Source organism: Alosa alosa, chromosome 3, assembly GCF_017589495.1.
Source record: "Alosa alosa isolate M-15738 ecotype Scorff River chromosome 3, AALO_Geno_1.1, whole genome shotgun sequence".
In the NCBI taxonomy this organism is placed as follows: Eukaryota; Metazoa; Chordata; class Actinopteri; order Clupeiformes; family Clupeidae; genus Alosa; species Alosa alosa.
In genome coordinates, this window is record NC_063191.1 from 1,390,728 (window position 1) to 1,417,595 (window position 26,868).

The window sequence follows — 26,868 nt, forward strand, 5'->3', positions numbered from 1 at the left end:
AGAAGAAGAAGAAGAAGAAGTGAATAGAGAGTGATCCGCTCGCTGGCTGCCGTCTTCCTGCCAAAGATTGTTAAGGCGGAGCAAGATATTTCGTAGTAGTTCATGGCTATGGGCGCGAAATGGGGATCGAATCCTGTCTGCATAAAGAGGCGTGTCGATGACGTATTGACGAGCGTACATTGCAACCGGCCAACAGCAGCCTGCATAAATAACCGGCGCACCCCGGATATAAGGTTGATTTTCCCAGACTGGAATGCTCAAAAATGCTAAAATGTACCTGAAATGTTCAGAAGGGTTTGAGGATCATAAAAAACGTGCCCGAAATTCACATTCCTAACTCTATAGAACCAAGACCAGCATATGTGATGAAATTCTGAGCTATGCCCATAGACTTCAATGGAGCAGTCGCTGCCTCTGCTCTGCATAAAGGGGGATTTTGACCCCCCCCTCGTGCGATCCGGGTTCCCGGAAGTGGCTCCCGATGAAACATCTTGCTCCGCCTTAACAATCTTTGTTCCTGCCTCTAAAACCGGAAGTTTTCAGAAGTTACTTCTCTTCAAAGAAGAGAAAGTTTGCGACCGACAATACTTCACACATACACGCACATACTATCCTACAACTGCTCGTGCCATTTGGACTTCTTAACGTTGAGTTCAAGATCTTCCTGACCTGTGAGTAAGTCAGTGGCCTTTAGAGCTGCTAATTGTTCTTTGATTTAGAAATGTATGTTTTTGCTAAGCATGGTAGAGCTAGACATGAAGTTAGTCGACAGCTAGCTTAGCTGTGTTATTGTTGTCAGAGTGGCTGGCCAGAGAGATTTGACATGATGAATCGTTAATTAACGAGGTGACAGAATGCCTGTGTTAAATACTGTACTTTGAATGTCTTCTTGCCAATAAAACAAGAAGAAGAAGAAGAAGGGAACGTTTCAGTAGCTACTGTCTATGTTTATCTCCCTGTCGAAAGTTTTGCGACCGACACAACGTTAGGTTACATACACAGCCATTCGGACTTCTTAACGTTAAGTTCAAGATGCACAGAAGAAAGATCTTCCTGACCTGAGTAAATACTGCACTTGGCATGTCTTCAAACAACACAGCCCTCTGAATGAATGTAGCCTTAGTACCATCGCACTGGGGATGTAAAGTGATGTTGGATGATGCTGGGAGGCTGATCCCAAGGTCAATCAATAATTAGTACGCTCCTGTTGTACTAATAGGTAAATCAGTTAAGGCCTCTGGTGGTCAAATCAACCAAACCTTGTCAGTCAATTTGTAAGTCATCTTTCATTTTCAAGTTACAATTTACATTGATAACCTGCTATATAGAATTTGGTACACCGTTTGAGTGGTCTGTGATGTAAGTGTGGGTACCTGATCTGCATGGGTTACCCCACATAAGCAGCATGGTACACTGTTTGAATGGTCTGTGATGTTTGAGTAGTCTGTGATGTAAGCAGCATGGTACACCGTTTGAGTGGTCTGTGATGTAAGCAACATGGTACACCGTTTGAGTGGTCTGTGATGTTTGAGTGGTCTGTGATGTTTGAGTGGTCTGTGATGTTTGAGTGGTCTGTGATGTTTGAGTGGTCTGTGATGATTGAGTGGTCTGTGATGTTTGAGTGGTCTGTGATGTTAGCTCGTTTCAAGGAATAGCCAGTAGCTGACAGTCAGAATGTTTTGATGGCATGGTGAATGTTTTGATGGCATGGTGAATGTTTTGATGGCATGGTGAGGTCAGATGGGAAGGTAGGGTGGAAGAAGCGCATGTCTCTGTCCAGTAGCTGTTCACAGTAGACCAATACAGTGGGTCGACCCTGACTGACAACACAGGCCTACAGATTTACAACAAGAGAACAATAAAGGTAACACAAAACATAGGCTACTGTTAATAGCCAATATAATAAACCAGTTGGTCAATACAGAGAGAATTGTGCAGATAGCACACTAGGCTACACAGTACATACCTGACCTGTTTGTAAATATTAAACTGCACAAGGAGTGTAATAAAATGTATAGAAAATAATTTACCTAGAATACCGAAGCAAAAAATAATGCCTGCATAATGTCACAATAATGAAGTAGGAATTAAGTATGCTATATACCTAAACTTGCACATTTCTTACAAGTTCCGTGCCAGGAGGAAAATGAGCATACCACTGTTTCAGGGTTCAGGGGATGCCCTATAACACTTACAGTGGTGCCTCTTCTTTGCTGTTGGTGGACCCATTTTGCCCCCTTGGTCTGCTGGCAGCAAAGCTGGAGCTTTGCTCTCATCAGGCAAGAGGGCCTTTGCCTCAGCCACAACTCTCTGTTTCAAGGCAACCCTGTAAAGTGTGTGTGTGTGTATATGTGTGTGTGTGTATATGTGTGTGTGTGTATATGAGTGTGTGTGTGAGTGTGTGTGTGGGTGTCCCCACAACCCTGTCTCTTTGAACATACATCCTTGAAACGTGGGTCCACAAATGTGGCCATGTCTAGTAGGTCACTTGTGGCTGGATAGGCATACTTGTCATTGAGGTCATCATAATGCAGCATACTTGTCATTGAGGTCATCATAATGCAGCATACTTGTCATTGAGGTCATCATAATGCAGTGCTTTACTGACCTGCACAACTCACAACCCACACACACACACACATACCAAAAGACCAACCTGCTTCCCTCTGGCCCATTTATTCTTAGGGAATCTGCATCCATGTCACACTCTAATCTACTGTTACAGCACTCATAGCCCTCTCTGTCCTGCTGCAGCTCCTCTACAGCACTCATAGCCCTCTCTGTCCTGCTGCAGCTCCTCTACAGCACTCCTAGCCCTCTCTGTCCTCAGCTCCTCTACAGCACTCATAGTCCTCAGCTCCTCATAATGCAGCGCTTTACTGACCTGCACAACTCAGTCATCTTCCTCTTGCCTCCTCTCAAGTTAGAAAGTGTAATAAGACCAACGGAAAATGAAACAGCGATTTTCTAGGCTGATTTGACATGGAACTATACTCTCATTCCAGCGTTATAATCTAGGAACACCATGAGCACAGCAGCGCAATATCATGCAGCACCTGAAAATAGTCCCTGTAGGCTAACTTCCAGCAATAAGGTTGAGCTGCATCAGACGAATTGGTTAGTGAAGATTATAACGCCTGAATGAGAGTATGGTTCCATGTCAAATCAGCCTAGAAAATCGCTACATTTGATATTCCGTAGGTCTTATTAGAGGGAGAGCAGCTTCACAGAAGAGAACTTCTGACAGCAAATTTGAGGAAAAGTTGGTAAACCACCCTCCTTATGGCAAATTTGAGGAAAAGTTGGTAAACCACCCTCCTTACCTAATTTGAGGGTGCTGATTCTGAATATTTTGTTTACCAAGTTCAATGGGCTACTTGCACGAAAGGCTGTTAATACGGCCGCTTTGTTTCCGGTGGAGCGTTAACTGTGTTGTATCGGCATGTTCTGTTATATTCTGCTCCTTACATCTTCACTGCGACACTGAATATCTTGTGTACCCAATAATACAAATTTTAACTGGCATAAATCCTTCTTTATCGTAACATGCTGATTTACTGGGTGCAACATCCAATGGGGTCCGTGTAGAGACACTAATTACATTAACAATAGCGGCAGGTTCCAACACACCTGGCTTCACCGGAAAAGAAACGAGTGCATTAGAGCCTTTCGTGCGAGTAGCCCATTCTAAGTTCTAAGCCGCATAATCAGCATTTTAACATAAAATAGTGATTTTTTTTTTTTTTTTTTTTTTTTTTGTTTTTGCTTGTTTTTCCCTAAATTGGGTTGATTTCAAAAGTAATCACTAAAACCAAATAAAAGTGTTCTCTAAATACATGTTTAAGCATTAAATAAGTCATACTATAGTTTATTAACATAACAATGGGAACATGATTACAGTTAACATGTAATAAACTCGGAAATTCTAATTAAAACACAACCGTATTTTTATTGCTAACATAGTGAGTCACTCATGTGGTGTTTAATGCATTTCATCACAATAACAAGTTACACAGATAACCTTCAACTCAGAAAATGTCCTACAGTACTTAGCGGGCATAAGCCTAATGCAGAAATGCATCTACCGTCAGCAACAACCGACAAGAAAAAAACATTTTACTTCTAGTAACACTGGATTTGCTATGTGTGCTTGCCTTCATACTAGAGCTTGATAATGTGCTCTTCTAATATGCCATTGAGCAGCATCACTTGTTGGTGGTCGAGCCTCCGATCCTCGACATCTAGAAAACAGTGGCTCTGGCATAGTGTTGTCACCATACCAAAATGATGACTTCGATACAATACCTGCCATAAATATCTTGATACTTGATACTGAAACGATATCCAAATCCTCAAAAATATCTGGAAAAGAAAGGACGCAGGCCTACTCCAAGTGTATTGAGACATTTGTGTTGAATTTGGTGCACTTTTGGTCAATTCTGGGTTTTAAACTTCTAAACTTCCTACATAATTACTATTTTTGTAATCAGTAAAATAGTAGTTTGTGTGTGATAAGTCCTTTATTGTTTGTTATAGCTCATTTATATTGTGTGGTGTTTTGGCAATAAATTACCTTTTAAATAGCCAAAGTAGATAATAGTGACAAAAGACTTTCTACAGAAAAATGAGCAGTCACCTACTATTCTATAAATTTATTATCAAGGAATCTATTTAGTTTCTAAACGTCATACAGAATTTTTGCTATTATTTCAATTTATATTTTAATTTTAGCTTATTTTCATTTGCTACTTGAGGGTCAGTGGGGTAATTCCTGTCTTCTCCAACAACATATCTGACACATAAAGAGTATATTAATGCCTTATTTTTTGCAATTCCTATGATATCTGATGGCAAAACCAAAAAGTATGTGAATTATGCTAATTAGCCATCTTAAAACTCAAAATTGAGCTTGGTAAACATAATATTTGAATTCAGCAACCTCAAATTGTGTGAAATAGCCCCTATACCGACTTTTCCTCAAATTTGCCAACGGGACTTTTTTCTGAACATTTGTTAGCTATCTGCTCTCCCTCTATATTACACTTTCTAACTTGAGAGGAGACAAGTTTTAAATAGGAAAATTACCGGAAATCTTAAGTCACTTTTAAACGTGATGCTAGCAGGCGAGATGCTAATGGTCCCGTCTGCACCACAAGCCATTCAATGAGACGTGATTACAGATTTTAACAACGTTTCCTATAGGAAGTTGGAGATCCATAATGAGACACGATTACAGCTTTTAACAACGTTTCCTATAGGAAGTTGGAGATCCATAGACACAGTAAAACATTAGCCACCATAGCCAATACGAAGTTAGTTGTACAGCCTGGGAGGAGTGATCATGTTAAACGTTGAACTAAAATCAAGGAACAGAACTCGGGCGAGAGCGGACTTAGCTTCACAATACAGTACATTCCACCATGTGGCTTAGATTTTAAAGTCACCCACAATTGAAAACAAAAGTAAATCAGACCATTGGACTGATTCTGAATGCAGAAAAAAAATCAGGAAAAGAGCCTGAGGAAATTATGTAGATAGGTATGGCCAAGCTAATGCCGTCATTATCATGAGGGTTGTTTGTAGATACAAATGAGTTCAGGAGTGATTATGTTTCTGGATGACCCATTGACCTTTAATAGATTTCGGAGCTGTCTTTACCCCAACTATGTTTGGGCTTGATTTTTGTGTATTTTTCCAGGCTTTGTGTAAACATTGGGGCTCTGTTCTGCTCTCAGAAAGTTTAAATATGTGGTAATCCACAGTGCCAAGAGCTGCATTTATAGTGCACAGGCCAAGGGAGTCACCCTCCAGTTTCTTCCAGTAGCAGCAACTGGAATCCATGCATTTCCACTGAATTATTTTTTTGGAATCTGATCCCTTATCATACCTGTTCATTCTTACTCGTTGCTTTCGACTTATCGTGACTAAATTCAAGATGGCTGCAAACGCCAAACTTAAGTGAAGGTCTGTATAAATCGTCTTGTAAAGTAAACTACCAGTGCTTTTTCAAAGTTCTCAATGTCTCGTTTTAAATGTCAGGGCCCTCGGAAGTCTACCAATGAAGTGTGGAGATACATTGAGCCTCGTAAATGGGTGTAAAACAGTGATTTATTTGCATATATGGCTAGCCGATGCGAAGCACCACTATTGAAAAAAAGCTGTTGGTAGCATCGGCTAACTAGCCCAGATTTTGGAGTGCAGGGGACAAGCGAGATGGGCTATGAGACATACGCTTTTTTCGGTATCATGTTTCAATACACTTTAGATCAATATCACACGGAATTCTCCTTTAAAAGGTCTTAAATTTGACTTACTGAAACCTGCAAGAACCCTGTTTTAAACTTGGGAAGTTTTCATGTACCTTTGAGGTAGTGATAAAATGCTTGATAATTATCACTTTTTATGACAATTTGTCAGGCGGACAGACATTTTTTTGTCTTTTGGGGTATGTTGAGGGTGCAAACAACAGCAAAAAGGCAGCAATCCCCAGAATCTTTTTTTGCCAGTTTCCCCTATGTGTCAGGATACACTATGCACAATTTTGGGGTTATATGACCATGTAGCTGTAGTACCTTAATATTTACAATTACATCATTCCGCCAAAAGCTTTTCACAAAAAGGGTGTTTTTTGGCCCCTGAGATCAAACGGGGCCGAGTTGTGGGTGGTCATTATCAACTTGTGATGGCCCAAGGTATAAGATAATAGGAAAAAATTTTGAAAAAAAGGTAGAACATTCTGAGGAGTGAACCTGGCTCCCGGCCTAACAGGAGAGAGCGAGCAGCACTGGTAGTCTTATAGTCTATGTAGGCAAGTGCGATATCTACTGATTTATTTAATAAGACAAGTGCAATATCTACTGATTTATTTAATAAGACAAGTGCAATATCTACTGATTTATTTAATAAGATATATGCAATATCTACTTATTTATTGAATAAAAGTCAAGTGCGATATCTACTGATTTATTGAATAAAAGACAAGTGCGATAACTTCTGATTTACTGAATAAAAGACAAGTGCGATATCTACTGATTTACTACTGATTTATTGAATAAAAGACAAGTGCGATAACTTCTGATTTACTGAATAAAAGACAAGTGCGATATCTACTGATATATTGAATAAAAGACATGATTTATCAAAGGAGAAATGATGATGCTGTAAGTCTGTGGGGAGAGCCTGCTACTACTTGGCTGGTGAATGCCTGTGTCCTCTCGGAAATGTGATCAACACTGCCCCCTGGTGGTAGAAAACTGCAATGTTTAAGGTGGAATCTATACTCAACTCCATCGCCAACTTCAGCTTCATTATGTGGTCAGTGTGTTAGTCAGACGCTAGTGTAGTGTAGGGTAGCCCACTGTGTGGTCAGTGTGTTAGTCAGACGCTAGTGTAGTGTAGTGTAGTGTAGTGTAGCCCACTGTGTGGTCACAGTTACATGAAGACATTATGTAGAAAAGGGTCAACAGATAGATGGATCATGTTAAGATTTCCAGGCTTCCATGATTTTCTTGTTTGTAAATTTGAAACCACACATGTAAACACCTTTCCATTCTCTTTTCCCATATGAGTTGTTGGGCAAGGCCCCAAAGTTAGGAATGTGTTCACATGACACTGGTAAAGATGATTGAACCTTGTTACACCGCATCAGGGAACAACACCACATTATGTAATAACTGCTGCATTTTGTCATTTGCAAATCTATCATGGTAATATTCATAGAAGGTACTGTGTGTGTGTGTTTGCTTTTCAGGTTGTTGGGTTGTGTGCCATCTTGCCAACATGAAGGATTTACACTGGAGTCTCTTTGTTCTCTGCATCATATCGAGCACTGCAGGTACAGAGAACGAGTGTGTGTGTGTTGTCATGGTGTGTTGTCATGGTGTATTGTTTCTGTCCTGTAGGTGTGGAGGTGGTGGGTCCTGATGTGTTGTCCTGATGTGTTGTCATGGTGTGTTGTTTCTGTCCTGTAGGTGTGGAGGTGGTGGGTCCTGATGTGTTGTCCTGATGTGTTGTCATGGTGTGTTGTCATGGTGTGTTGTCCTGGTGTGTTGTTCCTGTAGGTGTGGAGGTGGTGGGTCCTGATGGTCCTGTAGTTGGTGTGGTTGGTGAAGACCTGATCCTGTCCTGCTTCCTGAAGTCCCACACCAGCGCAGTGGATGATGAGGTGACGTGGCTGATTGGGTCTAAAGTTGTGCATCATCACAAAAGTCGCCAGGACTGGACCGACCAGCAGCTCCCAGCCTACAGAGGGAGGACCAGTCTGTTCACAGAGGAACTGCAGAGAGGAAACCTCTCACTGAAGATCAGAAATATCACACTCTCAGACGCAAACACATACCGGTGTTACATTGCAACTGACACCATGCCTGTTGAAGTGACAGTGTCTGTCAAAGTGGAGAGTAAGTACTGATGTGAATCTCACCTCCTGTTCCATCACTCATAAAATCTGCTTAAATGACCAAGTGGCTTGGTGGTCTTTTTGGCCCCCACTGTTGACTAAACCTCATCAAAGTTGTAATAAAAAGTTTGTTGTGCCCCCTGCTGGTTATAAGTGGAATTATGGCTTTTACACAAAATAATGTGGTGCGTGTGATTTGAGCGTGTACAGTAGGCCTGCACCGGTCATAGTGGTGGTACTTTTGGTCTCCACTCCACTGTCTAAGTATATTTTTCTGCTTTTTTGTCTTTTCACAATCACATGCTTATGCTGACCTGTATACTCACACACACACACACCACACCTGTATACTCACTGCATCTCATTTGATTGTGTTCCCCACTAGCTGTTGGCTCCACTCCAAACATCTCGGCGGAGAGCTTGGGAAGTGGAGACGTGCGTCTGCAGTGTGAATCCTCAGGCTGGTCTTCCGAGCCCCAGATGGAGTGGCTGGACAGTGAGGGCCGGACTCTCCGAGATCGAGCTGAACCCACAATGTTCCAGAGGCTTGCTGAGGGACTCAGAGTGCAGAGCTCCGTCACTGTGGAGCAGAGTGACGGCAACAGGTTTCTCTGCAGAGTGACAAGCCCAGGACAGACCAGAGAAATGGAGGTGCAAGTCCCGCGTAAGTGTTGGTACAAATAATTTTATCCAAAGTGACTTACAACATTAGAATAACAATAAGCATTGCAGACAATTTATAGTAAAAATAAGTCCCACCCATTGAACACAGATGAGCCAATGGCAGTTCAGCAGCACAGGTTGATGCGCTCCAACAACTTAGATAGATAGATAGATAGATACTTTATTGATCCCCAGGGGAAATTCAAGGTCTCAGCAGCAGCATACATACAACACAAACACATTCTTTAACCGTAGAAAGAGTAATTAAAGTATATAATATAAAACACAACTAAGCAGTAAGGACAGTAGAAGATAAAGAATATGCTAAATATACTAAAATACAAATTATACTAACACTTAATACAATATATAAAAATATACTAAAATACAAATTACAAAAATACAAATTATACTAACACTTAATCTAAATCAATTCTAAAAACAGTATCCACATAGTGGTGATTAATAAATCAGAGGCACTTGCAATGACTGCCTTGGGGACTGAGCTTGTGATTCTCTGTGCATAGTAAGGTATGGTAAGGTGCTCTGTGTGAATGAGTGTCATGGTGGTAGTGTCATGGTGATAGTGCAAATGAGTAAGTCAACAGTGCAACAATGCAGAAATAAAGTAAAGTAAAATCTATTTATTTAACTATTTAAGAAAATGTATAAGTGTGGCCACAGTTTGGCTGTGGCATAGAGGGGGGGTTATGCATATGTGCTAATATAGCACGCAAACAGTGAGGCATAAAGACAGTGGTACAAGTGGCTAGTGGACAGACAGTACCAAACATGGAGGGGGTGAAGAGAGTGAATGTGAATGGGATTATTGCAATACCGATACAGAGAATAGGGGCGTGTGAATTGTGTTAAAGGGGAACTTGGCAACTATTTCAACGTAATAAACCCGTTTAGAAATCATTTGGATGGTTAAATGACCTGTTCCGGTGAAAATGGTGACTTTCCCCGCTGCCCCTAGCGTCCCCAGGCGGAAAAGCAACCTTGCAACATTGAGACTACCGTCCCGGAAAGAGAAGTGAGAAACAAGAAACTCGTTTTAAATCGTGTTTCTTACCTTGTAACATCCACATTGTCTGCCGAACTTATGCTAACCGTTTTGCTAGCTTGTAAACAAATCCATGTGCTTTATCGTTACCTTTTCCCACAGTTTTGAAATAGCATAATGCACAATTTCTCCAGCAGAGGGGGAAATCCTGCCAAGTTTCCCTTTAAATGTTACACAGCACTTGTAATGGCATTTTGAGTCTGTTAGGAGGCACTCATGTCCCCACACCACAGCTTGTAGGCCCTTTGGCTGATTTAGCTGCGAGCTGGCTAATTTGCGTTAGGTAGCACCAATTTTTTTCCACATTTTGTCCGACTGACAATATTCCGCGAGCATGATCAACTGGGATCTGAGTTAAAAATGACCGGAATTCTTCTTTAAGCCAAGTCAACTTAATGTAAATAAGCCAGTGTTAGCCAAATTTTTTCATCTGAAGCACTTTTTTTTTCCTCTTCCAAAACTTAAAAATGTCTTATAGGCTACTTAAACATAAACAGAATGCAGAAAATATGCTTTCTATTTGTTTATAAAATGACACGAGTCTTCATGCAATCATGTGATCACCGTGGCTGATGTGCACACCAATATCCGGAATCAAAACACGTTACCTCCATCTGCCCTAGATTAGACCAGCTCTGTGCCACTCACTACATAGGCTATGAGATATTTCATCCATACTCACTAGGTAGGCTATGAGATATTTTATCTATACTCAAACTTAATTTGTTGTCCCTCCTTGTTGCTCACTGTAAAGCCAATTTGTTGGGCAATGTTGTTGGCAACGGGCAACCAGGTAAGATACAGGGCAACTAATGAGGGTAACAGACAACTGGCAATGACTAGCTTGCAATAACAATGTTAGCTAAATCCCATTCATTCTCAATGACTAGCTTGCAATAACAATGTTAGCTAAATCCCATTCATTCTCAATGACTAGCTTGCAATAGCAATGTTAGCTAAATCCCATTCATTCTCAATTGTAGCTGACAGTTTACTGGGAGGGAAAACAATGTCTTCTTAAAGGACAATTCCGGCGCAAAATGAACCTAAGGGTTAATAACACATGTGTGCCGGAATTGTCCTTTAAGAACCTCAGCACATCAAAATAGATGTTATTTGTTTTTTTTAAGCATTTGATGAGGTAAAATGTCCAGTTTGGGTTTCAACATAAACACTTAGTGGAGGAAAAAGATATAAGAAGCCTCTCTTTTTTCAGAAGCTCACAGATGGTCATGTGATTCATTGCTAGCACTCTGATTGGATGATCTCTAAACATTGCCCATAAGTATCCAAATCGTTCGGGTAGAAATGATGTTGCCCAATCTCAATGGGATAGTGTCACTCAGCAACATTGCTGTGAATCATCACCTTAAGGTAAAAAAAAAAGAAAGAAGGAATGACTTAGCATTTGGGAAGCATTGTTTGAGAAATGTCAATTTAAAGGAGAATTCTGGCCAGTTGATCATGTTCACGGGGTACTGCCGTTTGGAAAAACAATGAAAAAATTTGGGGCTGCCTGCTGTGAGTTGGCCAGCTAGCGGTTAAAGTACCTACAAGCCATCCTGTGGGGGCATTAACTAAACTGTGCCTTTGTGCCTCCCAACAGACTCAAAATATCATCACAAGTGCTGTACAACATGAACAGGGTCCTTACATGACACCAATGTGCATGTTCAACCCAGTAATGGGAAAGAAATAGTGTAAATTCTTTGACTTTTCATAATCATTATTATTATTATTATTATTATATTATTAAATTCTGTGTTTGTAGCCTAGGCTCTCATAGCCTACCTCTGTTTCCCTTGGATGCTTTCTGCAGCCTGAAGTCCTTACTGAAATCGAACTTGTGCCTTTTCCCATTTCCACGGAAACCAAAACGTGTCACTTTTTTTTCAGGCCCACAGTACTCCGCAAACATGATCAACTGGGCTCCGTGTTAAGATAATCAGAATTCTCCTTTAAATTGACATTTCTCAAACAATGTCTCCCCAACGTTGTCACTCTTTCTTTCTGTTTTGCATAGGTATCACAGGGTGGGGGTATCTTGCCAACTGCAGTACTGGCCTTTGCCATTGGTCTGATTGTAAGTTTTAATAATGATTACACACACACACACACATACACAGGGCTTAAATTTCACTGCGGGATTGCGGGTATTGCGCATAATTTGTTCAAGTCCCGCAACTCTAGCCATCATAATGAGAGAAATTCCGCGATACACTTTTACAGCCTGTCTGATGGCGTTAATATAGCCTAATCATTAAGTGGCGTGAATGCGGTGCTATTGACCCGGACTGATCAACTACCGAGTTGAATTGAACATAGCCTCATGCAGACGACACACACACGGAGAGAGAGAGAGAGAGAGAGAGAGAGAACCACTTTGGCGCTTTACGCAAATAGGGCTACGCTTTACCATGGCAAACTTTTACATCTAGAAAGAGCTCCTTGGTAACTATCCTGCTAGCTCAGGTCCGTCAACACTTGATCCCAGAAAGATTGTCTTCGACATGTTAGTTTTTGAACATTTATTGTATCTAATGACATAGAAAACATAATGATTTGCATACACATACCGCGACTATGCACAACTTTTATTCACTAGCGACTACAGCCTAAAACCATCAGGTTGAAGGGGCTAATTACTCCATAGAATTACTCTCAATGTATTTTCTTAAAGTGACAGGCACTCAATTACACCTACTCATCACCAATGTGCACTCAATTGGACCTACACACCACATTAAAGATATGCCTAAGTGTTATAGGTTAAACGTCAATATGAGGGCATTCAAATTACTAAATATGTTTAGCTAGTAGTAATTACTAGTAAAATGCTATACTTTAAAAAATGCATTATTAAATAAATACACTCTATATGAATTCAAAAATATATGATAGAAACATATCACATAAGCTATCATTTTCAGTGTGTGTTTGTGTGTGTGGAGAGAGTCAAGCAGAATCTAGGATGTCCACTGTTGTGAATGATCCCACTACAGTATATATTACTGATGACGTCAGGGTGGTGGGGGTGGTGGGGGCCCCAAAATCAAACACTTTTTTTAAAAAAGTAAAAAGAAGTATTGAAATCGCAATTCTTGACTTGGTATCAGAATCGACCTCCCCTCCCCCCCAAATTGTGTAAATCCCCCTACATGAATAACCTAAGGGGGGAATTCCCCCCCATTTTGAAAATTGAATTTTAAGCCCTGATACAATCATACACACGCATAAAGACAAACTGCTGGATTACTGCAAACAGTTTGCCTTTTGTATACATTATGCTCCTGGTGTATAAATACTTCAATGGAGACATGTCCTCCCAGCTTCCCATCCGTTCCCAGTACAGATGGCTAGTTCCCATCAGTTCCCAGTATAGGCTAGGTGGCTAGTTCCCATCCGTTCCCAGTAAGTATAGGCTAGGTGGCTAGTTCCCATCCGTTCCCAGTATAGGCTAGATGGCTAGTTCTCCTATCTGTTCCCAGTATAGGCTAGGTGGCTAGTTCCCATCCGTTCCCAGTACAGGCTAGGTGGCTAGGTCTAGTTCCCATCCGTTCCCAGTATAGGCTAGGTGGCTAGTTCTCATCCGTTCCCAGTATAGGCTAGGTGGCTAGTTCCCATCCGTTCCCAGTATAGGCTAGGTGGCTAGTTCCCATCCGTTCCCAGTATAGGCTAGGTGGCTAGTTCCCATCCGTTCCCAGTATAGGCTGCACTAATGCAAGTAGTTAAACAGCAGCACTTGACTGATGTTAGTATAGGACACTTCCGTCAATCAGCTGTTTAGCTAGGCATTCTGGGAAGTGTAGTCCTAGGTTGATCTTTAAAAATGAGACACATGGCAAAAGTTCCTCATCCAGGTACCTAATGCCATTTGAGAATTTTTGGACAAAAACATGATCTTGAGTGATGGCATAATATAATTATCTTCATAGTGATGGTATAATATAATTATTGGTCTTTTTGATGTCTCCTGCATTGAATGACATTATGTGTGTTTTTTTATTTCAGTGCCCATGTTCGGTCATAATAGGCACCGTTATTTGATAATGGCTCCATTGGTGGTGATAATTATTGGCCTATGTCTACTTGTAGTCTTCATGGGTAAGTAGTTATAATCACACTGAGTTTACTGAAGTAGTTAAATTGTTGATGCCCACTGACTATGAAATGACCCAACCAGTTGGAATGCACTGCAAAAACTGCTTATCTAATCAAATCTAACCAAGTGTTCAGGGTTTCCGCTGGTCGTTAAAAAGCATGAAAAGTAATTAAATAGATTTGTGAAAATTCAGGCATGAAAAAGCATGAACTTCCATGTTCAGAGGCATTACAAATTATGTAAACTTGATGGAATAAAAACATTGTTTTTCACAATTTATTTTGATTATATAAACATTTAAATATAATTTTGATCGAAATACAGTATAGAGCAGGGCTATTCAATTAGTTTGTAATGGGGGCCAGTTCATGAAAAGCATCACAACTGAGGGGCCGGAGAAATGCGGCTTGAAATATGAGTAATCACATTACAGCTGTAGATACAATGAAGTACAACAGCAGCAATATGGGTGTTCAAATGTTGTATTTTGTACATGCATACAACATCTTTAACTGGTTGTTGATGGCTAATATGGAATGAAATCTGTGATAAGATAGCAGTAATGGAATCTGTGCTTTGCGCAGTAACTGCTAGGTCCAAGATTTCCAGTGAGTACAAACAGGATTCAAACACTGTTCAGGTGAATTAAATGTGTAATCAGTCGCATATGTAGCTCTTCTGACGATAGGCCTACTTGTTACTATTTGACTAACTTGTTACTATTTGAATAACTTGTTGCTATTTGACGTTCCCAACAGTTAAATTAGATGACCTTGACCTCTCGATTTTTTTTTTCACACTATTTTAACATTTTTTGAGAGGGACAGGCCCATCTTTTTTCCGACGCACGTCACTGTCACTGCTTGAATAAATGAAAAACATATTGAACATGGGCATAGTTCACGATGACAATGAAAACGTTTAGCTTACTTGGTTTCTGACAGAAATTACGTTTTGTGCCAACATATTGTAGAAACACAACCACGGCCTTTATTTGGTGAACGGAGGTGCAAATCATCTCCTTCACTTTCTTTGGTTATTATATACCGGTAGTCTACGATTCACTTTAACCACAAAACGTTTTGCCGTCACCACATTTACAAATGCAATTTACCTTCGTTAGGCTATCGGTGATACTTTTTGCTTCGAATCACAATTGAGTGCGCATTTAATGTGACATGCCACATGATTTCCAAGAGGCCTTTAGACAGGCTCATTTCTGACTTCACTAGACTATTATTGCATTATGTTGTAAGGCGGAAGAAATGAAGGACACCGCAATAGCCTAGGCTACGCACAAATTCATCATTCACTAAGTGGACACAGAGAGACCAAGTTTTCTTCGCCATCGCTATCGTAAAAAAAAAAATAGCCAGGCTACTATATAGAAATACTTTGAAATTCCCTTTGAGTCGGATCTGCTCCACCTTTCCACCAAGTTTTGCAGAATGTGCCCGCGTGGTTTTCTTTGCGATATTGTTGACAGAAACTATTTGTGTGGTGCAACCTGTTAAATATTAGTAGTTCATAAACTCCAACGTAGTGCCAATTTAGGAAACTAAACTAAGATGGAACTTACGTTCAACTTACGTACAAATGTAATGAATTGTAATGTAGCCTATCTTGTGCAATGGGCTGAGGTGCAGTGGCTGCAGGACTAAAGCGAGCGAGAGATGCAAGAGTGGAGAACAGCTCATGCGCTTGCTAGAGCTTAATTTTTTTTTTTAAAGGGCCAGTACAAATGACCCCGCGGGCCGCCAATTGAAGAGCCCTGGTATAGCGTAATGGTTGACAGGCGGAACCTTTTAATTTAATGCGGCTGGTGCACAAAGTCGTGACACCGGATGCTAGTAATGCAACGTGCTGTGAGTGCATCTGCAGCTGGACATGTGGGCAAGAAATTAGTAAAGTGGCATGAAAAAGCATGAAATTAGATTTTGCTGATACCTGCAGAAACCCTGGTGTTATTAATCTTATATTAAGATAAAAACATCTAGTTAATATTGTTTTCAGTATAAAGAGACTTACCTACATCTTTCTAGTAAAATCATATGACATAATTTAAAAAGACTTTATTTTAAGGAGTCTTATCAAGACTAATTTACTTAACGCACTGGCAGACAAATTTGCTTGTTTTCAGGATGAGACGTCTTAAAAGAAGTCAAGCTCTTATTAAATTAAGTCAAATGATTTTAGGAGAAAGTGCTAGTAAGTCTATTCGTACTAAAAACAGTGCCAAATTGATGTTGATATAAGATTAATAAACTTGGTAAACACTTGGGTAAATTAATAAGGCTCGGTTAGATTAATAACACTTTGTTAGATTTGATTAGATAAGCAGTTTTTGCAGTGTTGGCTTTAGCTACATCTGTCATAACATAACAGAATGTCCTCTAAATGTGTGTTAATAAGTTAATACAAGTTAATAAAAATGTATTATCCCAACTGTAGTTGAATTCCATTCCAGGTGCACTGAGGCAAAGGCTTCATAGAAACATGAAGTGATTATTGGCTAAACACTGCAGCAGTGTTGGGTGTGCATCAGCAGTGTTGGGTGTGCATCAGAAATCACTCTAAAGGTTTTGTTAACGCCCCTCTCTCTTTTCTTACAGCACAGAAGATGTATAAGAGATCTGACGGGTCCAAAGGTGAGATGATTCATTGACCAGAATAGCCGACTTACTTTAGGTTGCATCTTCAGAGAGGGGAAATAAATGTAGTCTGATAACAGATTGAGCTAAAATAATCCACGGAAACTCTGTCAGTAACTAAACTCACATTTACTGATCTGTAAAAGTCATTAAAGAAAGGTAAGATTACTTAACATTCATGATGCATAGAAAAAAATTAGAATTACTTTTAGAAGACACTTTTTGTCCCAACGTGATTTACATATGTCAGCTATATTACATGGGATTACATTTTCCCCTGAGCAACTTGGGCTTAAGTGGCTTGCTCCAGGGCACAACGGTGCAAAAGCATGTTGTCTCCATGCATGCATTGTCTTAGTCCGGCAGTGCTTAGCATAGTGAATGGAATCTTTCGTCGCTGGATAGCATGTCATGAGTAAAAGTGAGCCAGCAAAAAGAAATCCCTAATTACTCCTTGCGGCCTGCGTATTCACAACGAAGCGCTTCAGTCTCTCGGTAAGTATTCCAATCTTCAGGTAAGTATTCCAATCTTCAGGCAAGTATTCCAATGTTCTGGTAAGTATTCCAATGTTCAGATACTCCACTTTGACGGTCTGTACCTCTCGGAAGAGCACAACTTGGAGCTTGTCTCCCAAACCCCACTCTGCCACTAACCGTGTCTCTGAGCCTTAAAAAGCCTTTCAGCTCATCAGGCTCTGATCAGGTGTGTTGGGATATCGTACATTGAGTGGTGGAGTTTCCAACTCCACCACTACACCACTATACCAGCAGATGGAGCCAAAGCTGTCTGTGACTGCAGCCATCTCACGCGGAATGTAGCCCTCCAGGACTCCAGCCTCTCGCGGACATCACACCCCCGAGACCGACGCCCCTCGTCGGGGTGAAGAAGGCGAAGAAGGCGTGGACCACAGAAAAGTTAAATGCTTGTAATCTGGTAACCCTACTATTAGTTTCCCGGTTCCGGGCCGTCCACTGCAGAGGGGCATGATCAGACACCACCGTGAACCGGCCCCAGAAGGTAGAACCGCAGGGATTACAGGGCCCAGGTTACAGCGGTAGACATTCCTTCTCAACAGTGGAATAGTTCTTTCTCTTGGAAGTAGCTTCCTGCTTAGGTAGAAAATGGGATGTTCTCATCGGGCCATGTGCCTGGGCGAAAGCATCGCACTCCAGACCCACCTCTGAAGCATCCGCCTGGACAATAAACTCCTTCTTGAAGTCCAGCCACCAGGATCGGACTGGAACACAGGGCTTGCTTCAGGTTGACGAAGGCTGCCCCCCTCGATTCCACCTCACCAGTCGGAGTGGCGCTTTGGTTGTCAGCTCTGTTAGAGGTGCAGCAATGGTAGCAAAAAATTTGTAATAAAGCTGCCTTTAGTAGCCAGCTAGGGCCCAAAATGACCTCACCTGTTTCTTAGTGATGGGTTGTGGCCAGTCGTATGGTCTAACTTGGCTTCCCTGAGGCTTGACCAACCCCCCAATGGTGTAAACCCAGGTAGTTTGTCTCGCTGAAGGCCAGCCTACACTTCTTTGGATTTGCTGTGAGCCCTGCTTCCCTGAGTGAATCAATCACAGCTTGTACCCGGGCAAGTGGCTGGCCCAACCTGGACTTTGTATGACCACATCATCCAAATATGCCGCCAGGCATCTTTTTGGGGAGCGAGGACCCCATCCATCAAGCTGAACGGTGGAAGGCCCGTGGAGACCAAACGGAGCCGGGTATACTGGTAGAGGCCCCTCTAGTGGCAAAGGCCGCTTTCCCTTCGACGCCAGGGTCAGGGGGCACCTGCCAGTAGCCTTTTGTGAGGTCAAGGGTGGTTAGGAAGCCAGCATGCCCCAAGGAGTCTATCTAGTCCAGGATGACCAAAATGTACTGATGTCCCCCTGAACTTTTCGTAAGGGCCCAACGATGTCCAGTCCAATCCTCTCAAACGGGTTTCCAATGATGGGCAAGGGAATGAGCCGGTTTCTATATATGGGCTTTGTGCCACCCGCTGACACTCAGGGCAAACCACCTACAGCAGTTCTCTCATCTCTTTGTGTACTACTGGCCAAAAAGAAGTTGCAAGATTCTTTCTTTAGATTTCTCTACCCCTAGGTGGCCCCCTAGCGGGGTGTGTGTGTGCTAGGGTTGAGTACGGGGTGGTCCGGGGGTTGTGGCACGGAGCTGTTCAATGACTTCACCATTTTCATATACTACCTGATACACCAACCCCGCTTACTGCAAAATGGGGGTAGGTAGGGCTTGTCCTATCCCCCTAGCACCACTCCCCCTCTATCACCTGCACATTTCTTAAAGCATTTGCAAGAGGGATCTTGCAACTTGGCTGTACCCATACTGGCCTTTGAGAGGGGAAAGCTCTTGGTGCCTTGGATGTCTTCCCTCACTGGAGATGGGAGCACTTTCTGGGGCCATGTTCTCATCTGCCGCGGTTCGGGACCAGTCTCTGAACCAGCCTGGGCACCTGCCATCCCTGCAAGAGCACAGGCTGGAGTGAGTGGTTCTGAGGGTTGCACTTGCATATTCTCCTCGATAAGTCTTACCTTCTCCGCCTCAGGTACTCGGGTCAGCCTCTCCTAGCCCTCCACAGTGGGTGAAAGGCTGGGCAGTCTCGGCCCACTAGGGCAGGAACTGGTAGGGAATCCCACCACACCCCGCCACGAGTATGGTTCCTGGTGGTGGTAATGGCTGGGAATTCAGTGGTGGGTAGTCTCTGGTGTCTCCATGGACACAGGAAACCGGGAGGACTTTCCCTGGGGTCAGACACGATGAACCCACCAGATCCCACGCACCAGGGTGACCCGCACCGGAATCTAGTAAGGCTTCCACATCCTGGTGATTTAGTCAACGGCAGGTGGGGGTCGCTCTGGGGTTTTATCTCCACGACTCCCACCAGCCGGGCAAAAAGGTGGGCGGGTGGTGAGCCGGGAGGACTCAGCAGTGGGTATAGGCTCAATCGGCCGTTTCCCACACTGCCAGGAGATGTGTCCCATCTCCCCACACCGGTAACACTGTCGGGTTTCACTCTCCCCGGGCATTTCGGCCTGGTGCCGGCTGGTTTCTGGTTCCCCTGGAGACTGGACAGCCCTGTAGGCTGGATTGGAAACCTTGGGTTCTTTGATCGGCTTCCCCGGCCTGTGGCGGGACGCGACCGGGCTCCTTTCTGGAAGCCCAAGCATCTCTGTTGTGGCCTGGTACCTTCCACAGCTTCCACGGTTAGATCAGCCGTTGTCAATGCCTGTTGACTGATGAGCCGCTACCATAATGGCAGGGCCCGTGAAGTAATGATTCACCACCACGCCTCCACCACTGCGCTGCCGCATTCTCCTCGTTCCAGCCATTTCCGCTGCGATCCGACAAGTTCGCATCTGTGCACGCAGGAGGCTGGTCTGGGTGAAAGGTCCAGCTGTGGGAAACGTTGGGCCATGCCAAACTTGGTGAGCCCACTTCTGCTGAGGATCTCGGCCTTCAGCGCATCATAAGTCAGTCACTCTGTCAGGGCCAGGTCCCGACAGCATTCAGCTTATTCTCGATAGAAAGGGGGGCTAACAGTCCAACCCACTGTACCTTTGGGCCACGCCCCCTAGTGGCTGTAACTTCAAAGGCGCAGGTAGGCCTCAACGCCATCGGGTGGTCCCCATCTTGATATAAAATCACCCCCGCTTTATTGGGCGGACATTACGGATGGCCAATTGTTTCTGTAATTGCAGTTCCTCTGTCTTCAGACGATTGGCTGTCTTTTGCTCCTCCAAGAGAGCCACGTTCGCTTGCGTCTGGGCTTGCTGGCCAGCCACCAGGGCTTGCAAAATTGCCTCCATTTTGTTTTGTGGGGCCTACAGCCAATTTGGAAAATTGGGGATCAAATGTTCAGTGTCCTCCTCTGACATGCACTATTAGTCCTTGAACTATGCCCGCATTCTCCACCATATGTGATATCATGAGAGGCTACAAGGTTCTCAGCGGGACAGTTCAAGCAGTGCCAGGACACCAGGTTAGAATGCAATGAAGGATTTTAATAAAGGTCTTGGGAATTAACAGAAACAGTATTCCAAACTCAAAATGGTAACTAAGGATACGGTCGATCTTCAACTTAAACAATGTCTCTTCCACAGGGAAATAATAATCCCCGATTCCTCGGTAAGTGTCCTCACAAAACAGTCTTTAGCCTTACTTTAGCTTGCAGCCCGTGGGCCAACCCAGCGTGTAAGTCCTTCAGTCTCTCGTAAGTATTCCAATGTTCAGATACTCCACTTTGACGGGTCTATACCTCTCGAAGAGCACAACTTGAGCTTGTCTCCCAAACCCCACTTCTGCCACTAACCGCGGTTCTGAGCCTTAAAAAGCCTTCAGCTCATCAGGCTCTGATCAGCCAGGTGTGTTGGGATATCGTGACATTGAGTGGTGGAGTTTCCAACTCCTACCAGCAGATGGAGCCAAAGCTGTCTGTGACTGCAGCCATCTCACGGGAATGTAGCGCCCCTCCAGGACGCAGCCTCTCGTGACCTCACAACCTCAAAACACACCTAATCTCTCTTGCCTACCCTCCCTAAACCCCCACCCTGCCCCTACCCCCGCATCTCCACCTTTGTAAAGCGACCTTGGGTATCTTGAAAGGCGCTATATAAATTGAAGTTGTTATTATTATTATTATTATTATTATTAATCTGCATTACCATTTGTACTCATTGTGAATATGCAGGCCACAAGAAGTAATTAGGGATTGTTTCTTTGTTGGCTCACTCACAAAGAGAGATTCCATTCACTATGTTAAGCTAAGCTAGCGATGGCTCTGCCAGGCTATGACGGTGCATGCACAGAGGCAAAAATGCTTTTGCTCACTTATCTAACTCTAGGGGAGACGGTGAATAATCCACCACCACGGCATCTTTTCCACATTTAAGAGGAGGTGGTTGCTTCCACACTTGATCCAAATTGCTCTTAGAACCAGAGTCTTAGAATCAAGGAGGTGACTCTGTTGTCTGTTAATGAGGGGATGTGATGCCTAAATAACATGTAACCTCTGCAACAGTGTGGAGTATGTATAATCAGAAATCACCAAAATGGATTCATTTCTGTTAACCCTCTGATTCTATTTCTTACAGAAATGCTAAAGAAGATGAAGGAAGTATTGAAGGAGAAATTGAAGTCTGACATGTCCCAAGGTGAGTTGGAGATGACTGATTGACCACAGGAGCAGACTGACTTTGTGGTGCATTTTCAGAAACGGTTGAAAACTAGGCCTGGGTGACTCCTAGCAAAACAATAATAAGGGACCGTTCGGTATTTATGGAATGGACCACTGGAGGAAAATAGGGGAGGGTCATGTCTTTTTATTCTTTGTTGAGGGGAGGGTCACCCAACTTTTGTAATCATGAAAACAGCAACATTTCAAAGTGGCCTAGGTGCATATTTTTCCATGTAGCTCTCAGTCTCAGTCTTCACACTTCGGGCACCCTCTGCACACCACGCTACCCCCTCATTTCCTTCTTTTCTTGCAGAGTAGCAAGATGAAGGCCCTTGCCGCTGCTTTCTTAGAGACTCAATGGAGACTGAGGGACATAGGCGCTAGCAAAGGTTCTAGAGGGAATGTGATTTCTGGCGCCATATTACATTCTCTTTCGTTCCATAGCTGTGCCCCGTGTTTCTCACCCACAATACAGGAAAATGTCAACAAACATCGTCCCCATTAACGTCGGAAGGGTTGTAGCAACAAAGTAGCCTACTTTATTCACGCCTAACAGCCTATATTACAGTAATTTGGTCAACTTTACACAGCCCTAAAAAGGCTACATTTACCTTTGGCTTACTTTTAGTATACCATGTAATGTTAAACAGCGTGCATGCTTAACATTAGTTAAGCATACTTGTGCTTCATTCATCCACATCCAGCTCCTAACGTTTTGACAAGCATATCTACCAATTGACCTTGTTCCTGCCCATCTCTAGCTTTGCTGTCTCCATCCTTTCTGTTTTTGTTGTTTGCAAAAATATATAGCAGGCTATTTATTGGTAAACAGCAACAAGTGCAATTTGTTAATCGCTGTCATTCTCTCTCCTGCGCAAACAAAAATGTGTTGCGTTCCCAGTAGCCTAGTGCTTAATTCTGCTTCATAAAGTTGAACAAATACATTTGCTTATGTCACAGAAAAATATAAATAGCCAGTTTAGGGTCTACAGTGCAAAGTTGGTAAGTTATGGTAGGCCAACTTGGAGTGAACATACAAACAGGGGAAATTCTTTCTCTAGTAGCTGAGTAGCCTGATGGTAGGCAGGTGCGCAGACATAGACATAAGGCCGAACATGCAATCACGCCGTTAAACTTAAATAGGTTAACATCACTCTAAGTTCGGCTTCAAGCAAGGTAAACAAATGATTTGAAGACATCTGTTTCGCTGGAAGGGCAAGGGTAGCAACAGGGCAACACAGAGACAGGCCTGATTGCAGGGATAATGTTATGAGAGTATTAAAATATGGGATATTCTACGGAAAATATTAAAACGCAAGACAGCAGGGAAAGTTAAAATAATGGATAAACACGGAAAAAGTTGGCATGCATTGTTTTCGTCCCGCACAGGGATTATTTGTCATATTATTAATCACATATGATTATTTGTGAAATTGTGCAAACAGGTGCAACACATTTGAAAAGGAAGGACTGGTAGCATGCAAGCTCACGGGAAAGATTGATTTAAGAACGCTATCAGTGTGTCTTCGTAGCAAAGCAGCTGGGCGAAGACAGCTACAATTGGCAGGAGGGTCATGTCTTTTTGACAATTCTGTCGGAGGGTCATTGAACAATTTCTAGCAGGCAAGGGAGGGTCATGCAACTTTGACTGAAGCACAAAATCCTCCGTGGCCCCTTCAATAAATAAAAAACAGTCCCTAATAAAAAATAAAAAAATGCCTAAAAGCTACTGTGTGATATAATGCCCTACCAACCAGTTAAGGAAGCCAGATAAGTTGTGGACCCGAATATTAAGCCATTACAGGAAGAGAAGTGGATACAGGCGATCGGCATGGATCCTAGCGTGCAGAAAGCATTTTAACAATTCAATTATCCTAATCAGTTTAGAGTAGTGTATTTCTGTAGTTTAAGTTATTTGATTGTGTGCAACTTATAAATAGAGAAATCAATGTGTATAAAGTAGAACTCTGAAACAATAATATTTACTGTACATGTGCTTCAGCGATACCTATAGTGCCTATAAAAAGTGTTCACACCCCTTTTGATTTCCCCTTTTATTGCTTTAATAAATGGAATCTTTGTCAATTTAATTTTTACAATAATTATCAAAAAAATGTCAAAGTGAAAGCAAATTTCTACAAAGTAATGTTAATTAATTAAAATATATATAATGCTGTGTCACAATGTGGCGGCCGTGTTAGTCCATGGGCCAGATGAGATGTCGGTACCACTCAAGGTGGCAAAGGTCGCTTATACTTTTTGAAAAGATACATGTCTGTAGTTTGCATTTTTGTATGATAACCCTTCTGGAGTCACAGCTAAATTAGTGTCATCAGCTGTTAAAGTTACCCTCTCCCATTGAAAAAAACGCATTTTTGACGCAGGTGCCTATCTTGCTATTGGCCTTAGTTAAACCCCTATTTCTGTTGCATGTAACCCCAATTTTCTTATCTTGCAGCATGTATGGAGAAATTTGAGAAAGTTTGGACAGAGTTGACTCAAGGTGAGTTGGAGGTGATTGGTTGGTAACTGACTTACTTTGGGGTTTTATCTTCAGAAAGGGGAAATGAATTTAGATGCAGCTCAGCTCCGGCAACGTCCTCACATGCTTTTAAATATGGAGATTCTTGCCCTTTCTTCCACAAAAAACCCTCCATTTTATTTGCTGATTTTAAAACTCTGGCCAAAGTGGAGATTTTTGAGTTTTGAGATGTGATGTTTTCACCTTTGTTTGATATGTTTTAAAGTCTCTCTCTCACCTGTTCCATGTTAAACACATTCCTTTACGTTCTGTTCTGTTCCACCTTTTTATTTTCAGAGAAGGGTCCATTAGAGAACGGTCTTCATCAAGCATGAACACAGGTGTCTGACTATAATCCAGAAAATAAATATCTTTTTCTTTTGTGCTGACCAATGTAATCTCAGTACATGAATCTAAAGTATTTTTTTTCTCTCTCAGAAAAGTGGTATCCAGAGGTCTGGCACATGGGCTCAATTTGGACTCCGTTTTGACTCTGTGGACATGGACAACATTTTATTTATTGACATTTAGTCAAGATGCACAAGCTAGTGCAAAGACAAACTCCACATTGAGCAGGAAACTGGGATATGTGACATTTTATACACACTTATTCTAAAGATAGTTTTTGAAACAGAAACTGTCAGGTGCTCCTCTAGAATCACTAGTCACCAGCAGCACCTCTCCACTGTGTGGAGCCTGCAGGTTGGAATCACTGCCAACTTGCAGTGTATTGGACGCTTTCCTTGAAAAGCACTATATAAACGCAGTGTGTTATTGTTTTCTGTTAATAATGGCAGTGAAATGAGTACAGGTTTGGAAAGCCCATTTCTGTCCAAATGAGGGACATCACAGATGTACCCTATATGCTTTAACAGTCTATATGAAGCTTAAAGGTTGTATCAGCGATTGCAGGCCAAAAAAGGGCCCAAACATAAATGATCACATTCATCTAATCTTTCCTAATGATCCGCTAGCTGCCCCATAAGCAGGCCGTCAAAAAAACGCGTCTCTGTAGGCAGCCTAGGTTCCGAGATCTACACACAAAAAATTTGCTAACAAGTGTTGCCAACCACTCAAAGGCAAAATAAAGTGTTCCAACCAATAACCGCCGAGATGCGTGTTCAGGAGAGTTTCAATTGCACGGGAGGGAGTAGCGAGGTAGCTCTCTGTTTTGTTTGAACGTCAACAGAAGTGACGTTACCCCGCCATCGCTGATACAACCTTTAAAGGTGCAGTCAGCGATTGTATGTGATTTCAAGCCCATAACATGTTTTCATCATATTCAGTAATCATGTCCTCACGACCGCTAGCTGTCCATTCCATGATTACACTGTAAAAACCCCGGTCTCTGTAGGCAGCCCTGCTTACAACCCGTTTGCACTGTTTCTCCTTAGCTGGTACTGTGGATCTTATCGTTATAAAAAGCCTTTTTAGCAGTAGTGATGTTGGGCGCTTTAGCTCAGCTAATCAGCACATGGCTTTGTGTGTGGACTACACTGATAACATTAATAAGCACTTTTTGTCTTTTAGTTGGCATTTCATGACATGGTATAATGTTTTTGTATTTTGTTGTTTCTATGAACTGCCTTAATTGTCTTTTTTTTTTTTTATTTTCCAAAAGACTGGAAGTGTTTCCTGGAGTGTGCCATGTTCTCTTTCCTTGTTTCTTATATGCTCTCATAGATAGATAGATACTTTATTGATGAGTTCATAACTTATATGCTGGGGAACAGAGAACCAAGGCCAACTCTACTGTGCAGCTATTTATTAAATAAGGCCAACTCTACTGTGCTGTACACAAGGTGCTGGGTTTTTGGTGATTTCAAAACAGACATCAGTGTTCACCCAGCCTAGGGACCACGGTCTAACTGGTGCCTTTGGGTTCACCCAGCCTAGGGACCCACAGTCTGACTGGTGCTTCTGGGTTCACCCAGCCTAGGGACCCACAGTCTGACTGGTGCTTCTGGGTTCACCCAGCCTAGGGACCCACAGTCTGACTGGTGCTTCTGGGTTCACCCAGCTTAGGAACCCACAGTCTGACTGGTGCTAGACCAATAACATTAATGCAAAGCCAGCCACAATCATGCAATATGTTGATGTTTCTGGAGTGATGTAGGAATATTTTGTCTGATTATTTGGTGTGTCAAGAGATAGATACTGCACATTTTTCAGAAGTGTTCCAGGAGACCATCAGGTTAACCATCAGTGGTCAGTGTTCCAGTAGAAAACAAAAGGCTACCGGAGAGTTATAAATAAAGAGAGTTATAAATAAAGTATTTTC

General features: G+C 42.4%; 1 protein-coding gene across 4 annotated transcripts; it reads left to right on the top strand.

Annotated features, from left to right (window-relative positions):
- The first annotated feature begins 549 nt into the window (after positions 1-549).
- Positions 550-26,868, top strand: LOC125292223 (butyrophilin-like protein 2). 4 transcript variants are annotated; one of them, XM_048239432.1, is made up of 11 exons: positions 550-671; positions 7,751-7,834; positions 8,061-8,399; positions 8,784-9,062; positions 12,151-12,210; positions 14,139-14,231; positions 16,842-16,877; positions 21,984-22,043; positions 24,525-24,569; positions 24,885-24,928; positions 25,026-26,868. In XM_048239432.1, exons 2-10 carry the CDS (start codon positions 7,780-7,782, stop codon positions 24,920-24,922), a joined length of 1,005 nt encoding a protein of 334 aa, XP_048095389.1. In that variant the 5' UTR covers positions 550-671; positions 7,751-7,779; the 3' UTR covers positions 24,923-24,928; positions 25,026-26,868. The 4 variants fall into 4 exon arrangements, with proteins under 4 accessions (XP_048095389.1, XP_048095387.1, XP_048095390.1 ...); XM_048239430.1 differs by lacking the exon at positions 24,885-24,928; XM_048239431.1 differs by lacking the exon at positions 24,885-24,928 and having other exon boundaries at positions 581-675.

Bases quoted from the DNA above. Each gene is read 5' to 3' on its own strand.
- LOC125292223 (XM_048239430.1), top strand. From the start codon at position 7,780: ATGAAGGATTTACACTGGAGTCTCTTTGTTCTCTGCATCATATCGAGC. The intron at 16,878-21,983 runs GTGAGATGATTC...TATTTCTTACAG, and splicing joins GAGATCTGACGGGTCCAAAG to AAATGCTAAAGAAGATGAAG. The intron at 22,044-24,524 runs GTGAGTTGGAGA...CTTATCTTGCAG, and splicing joins GAAGTCTGACATGTCCCAAG to CATGTATGGAGAAATTTGAG.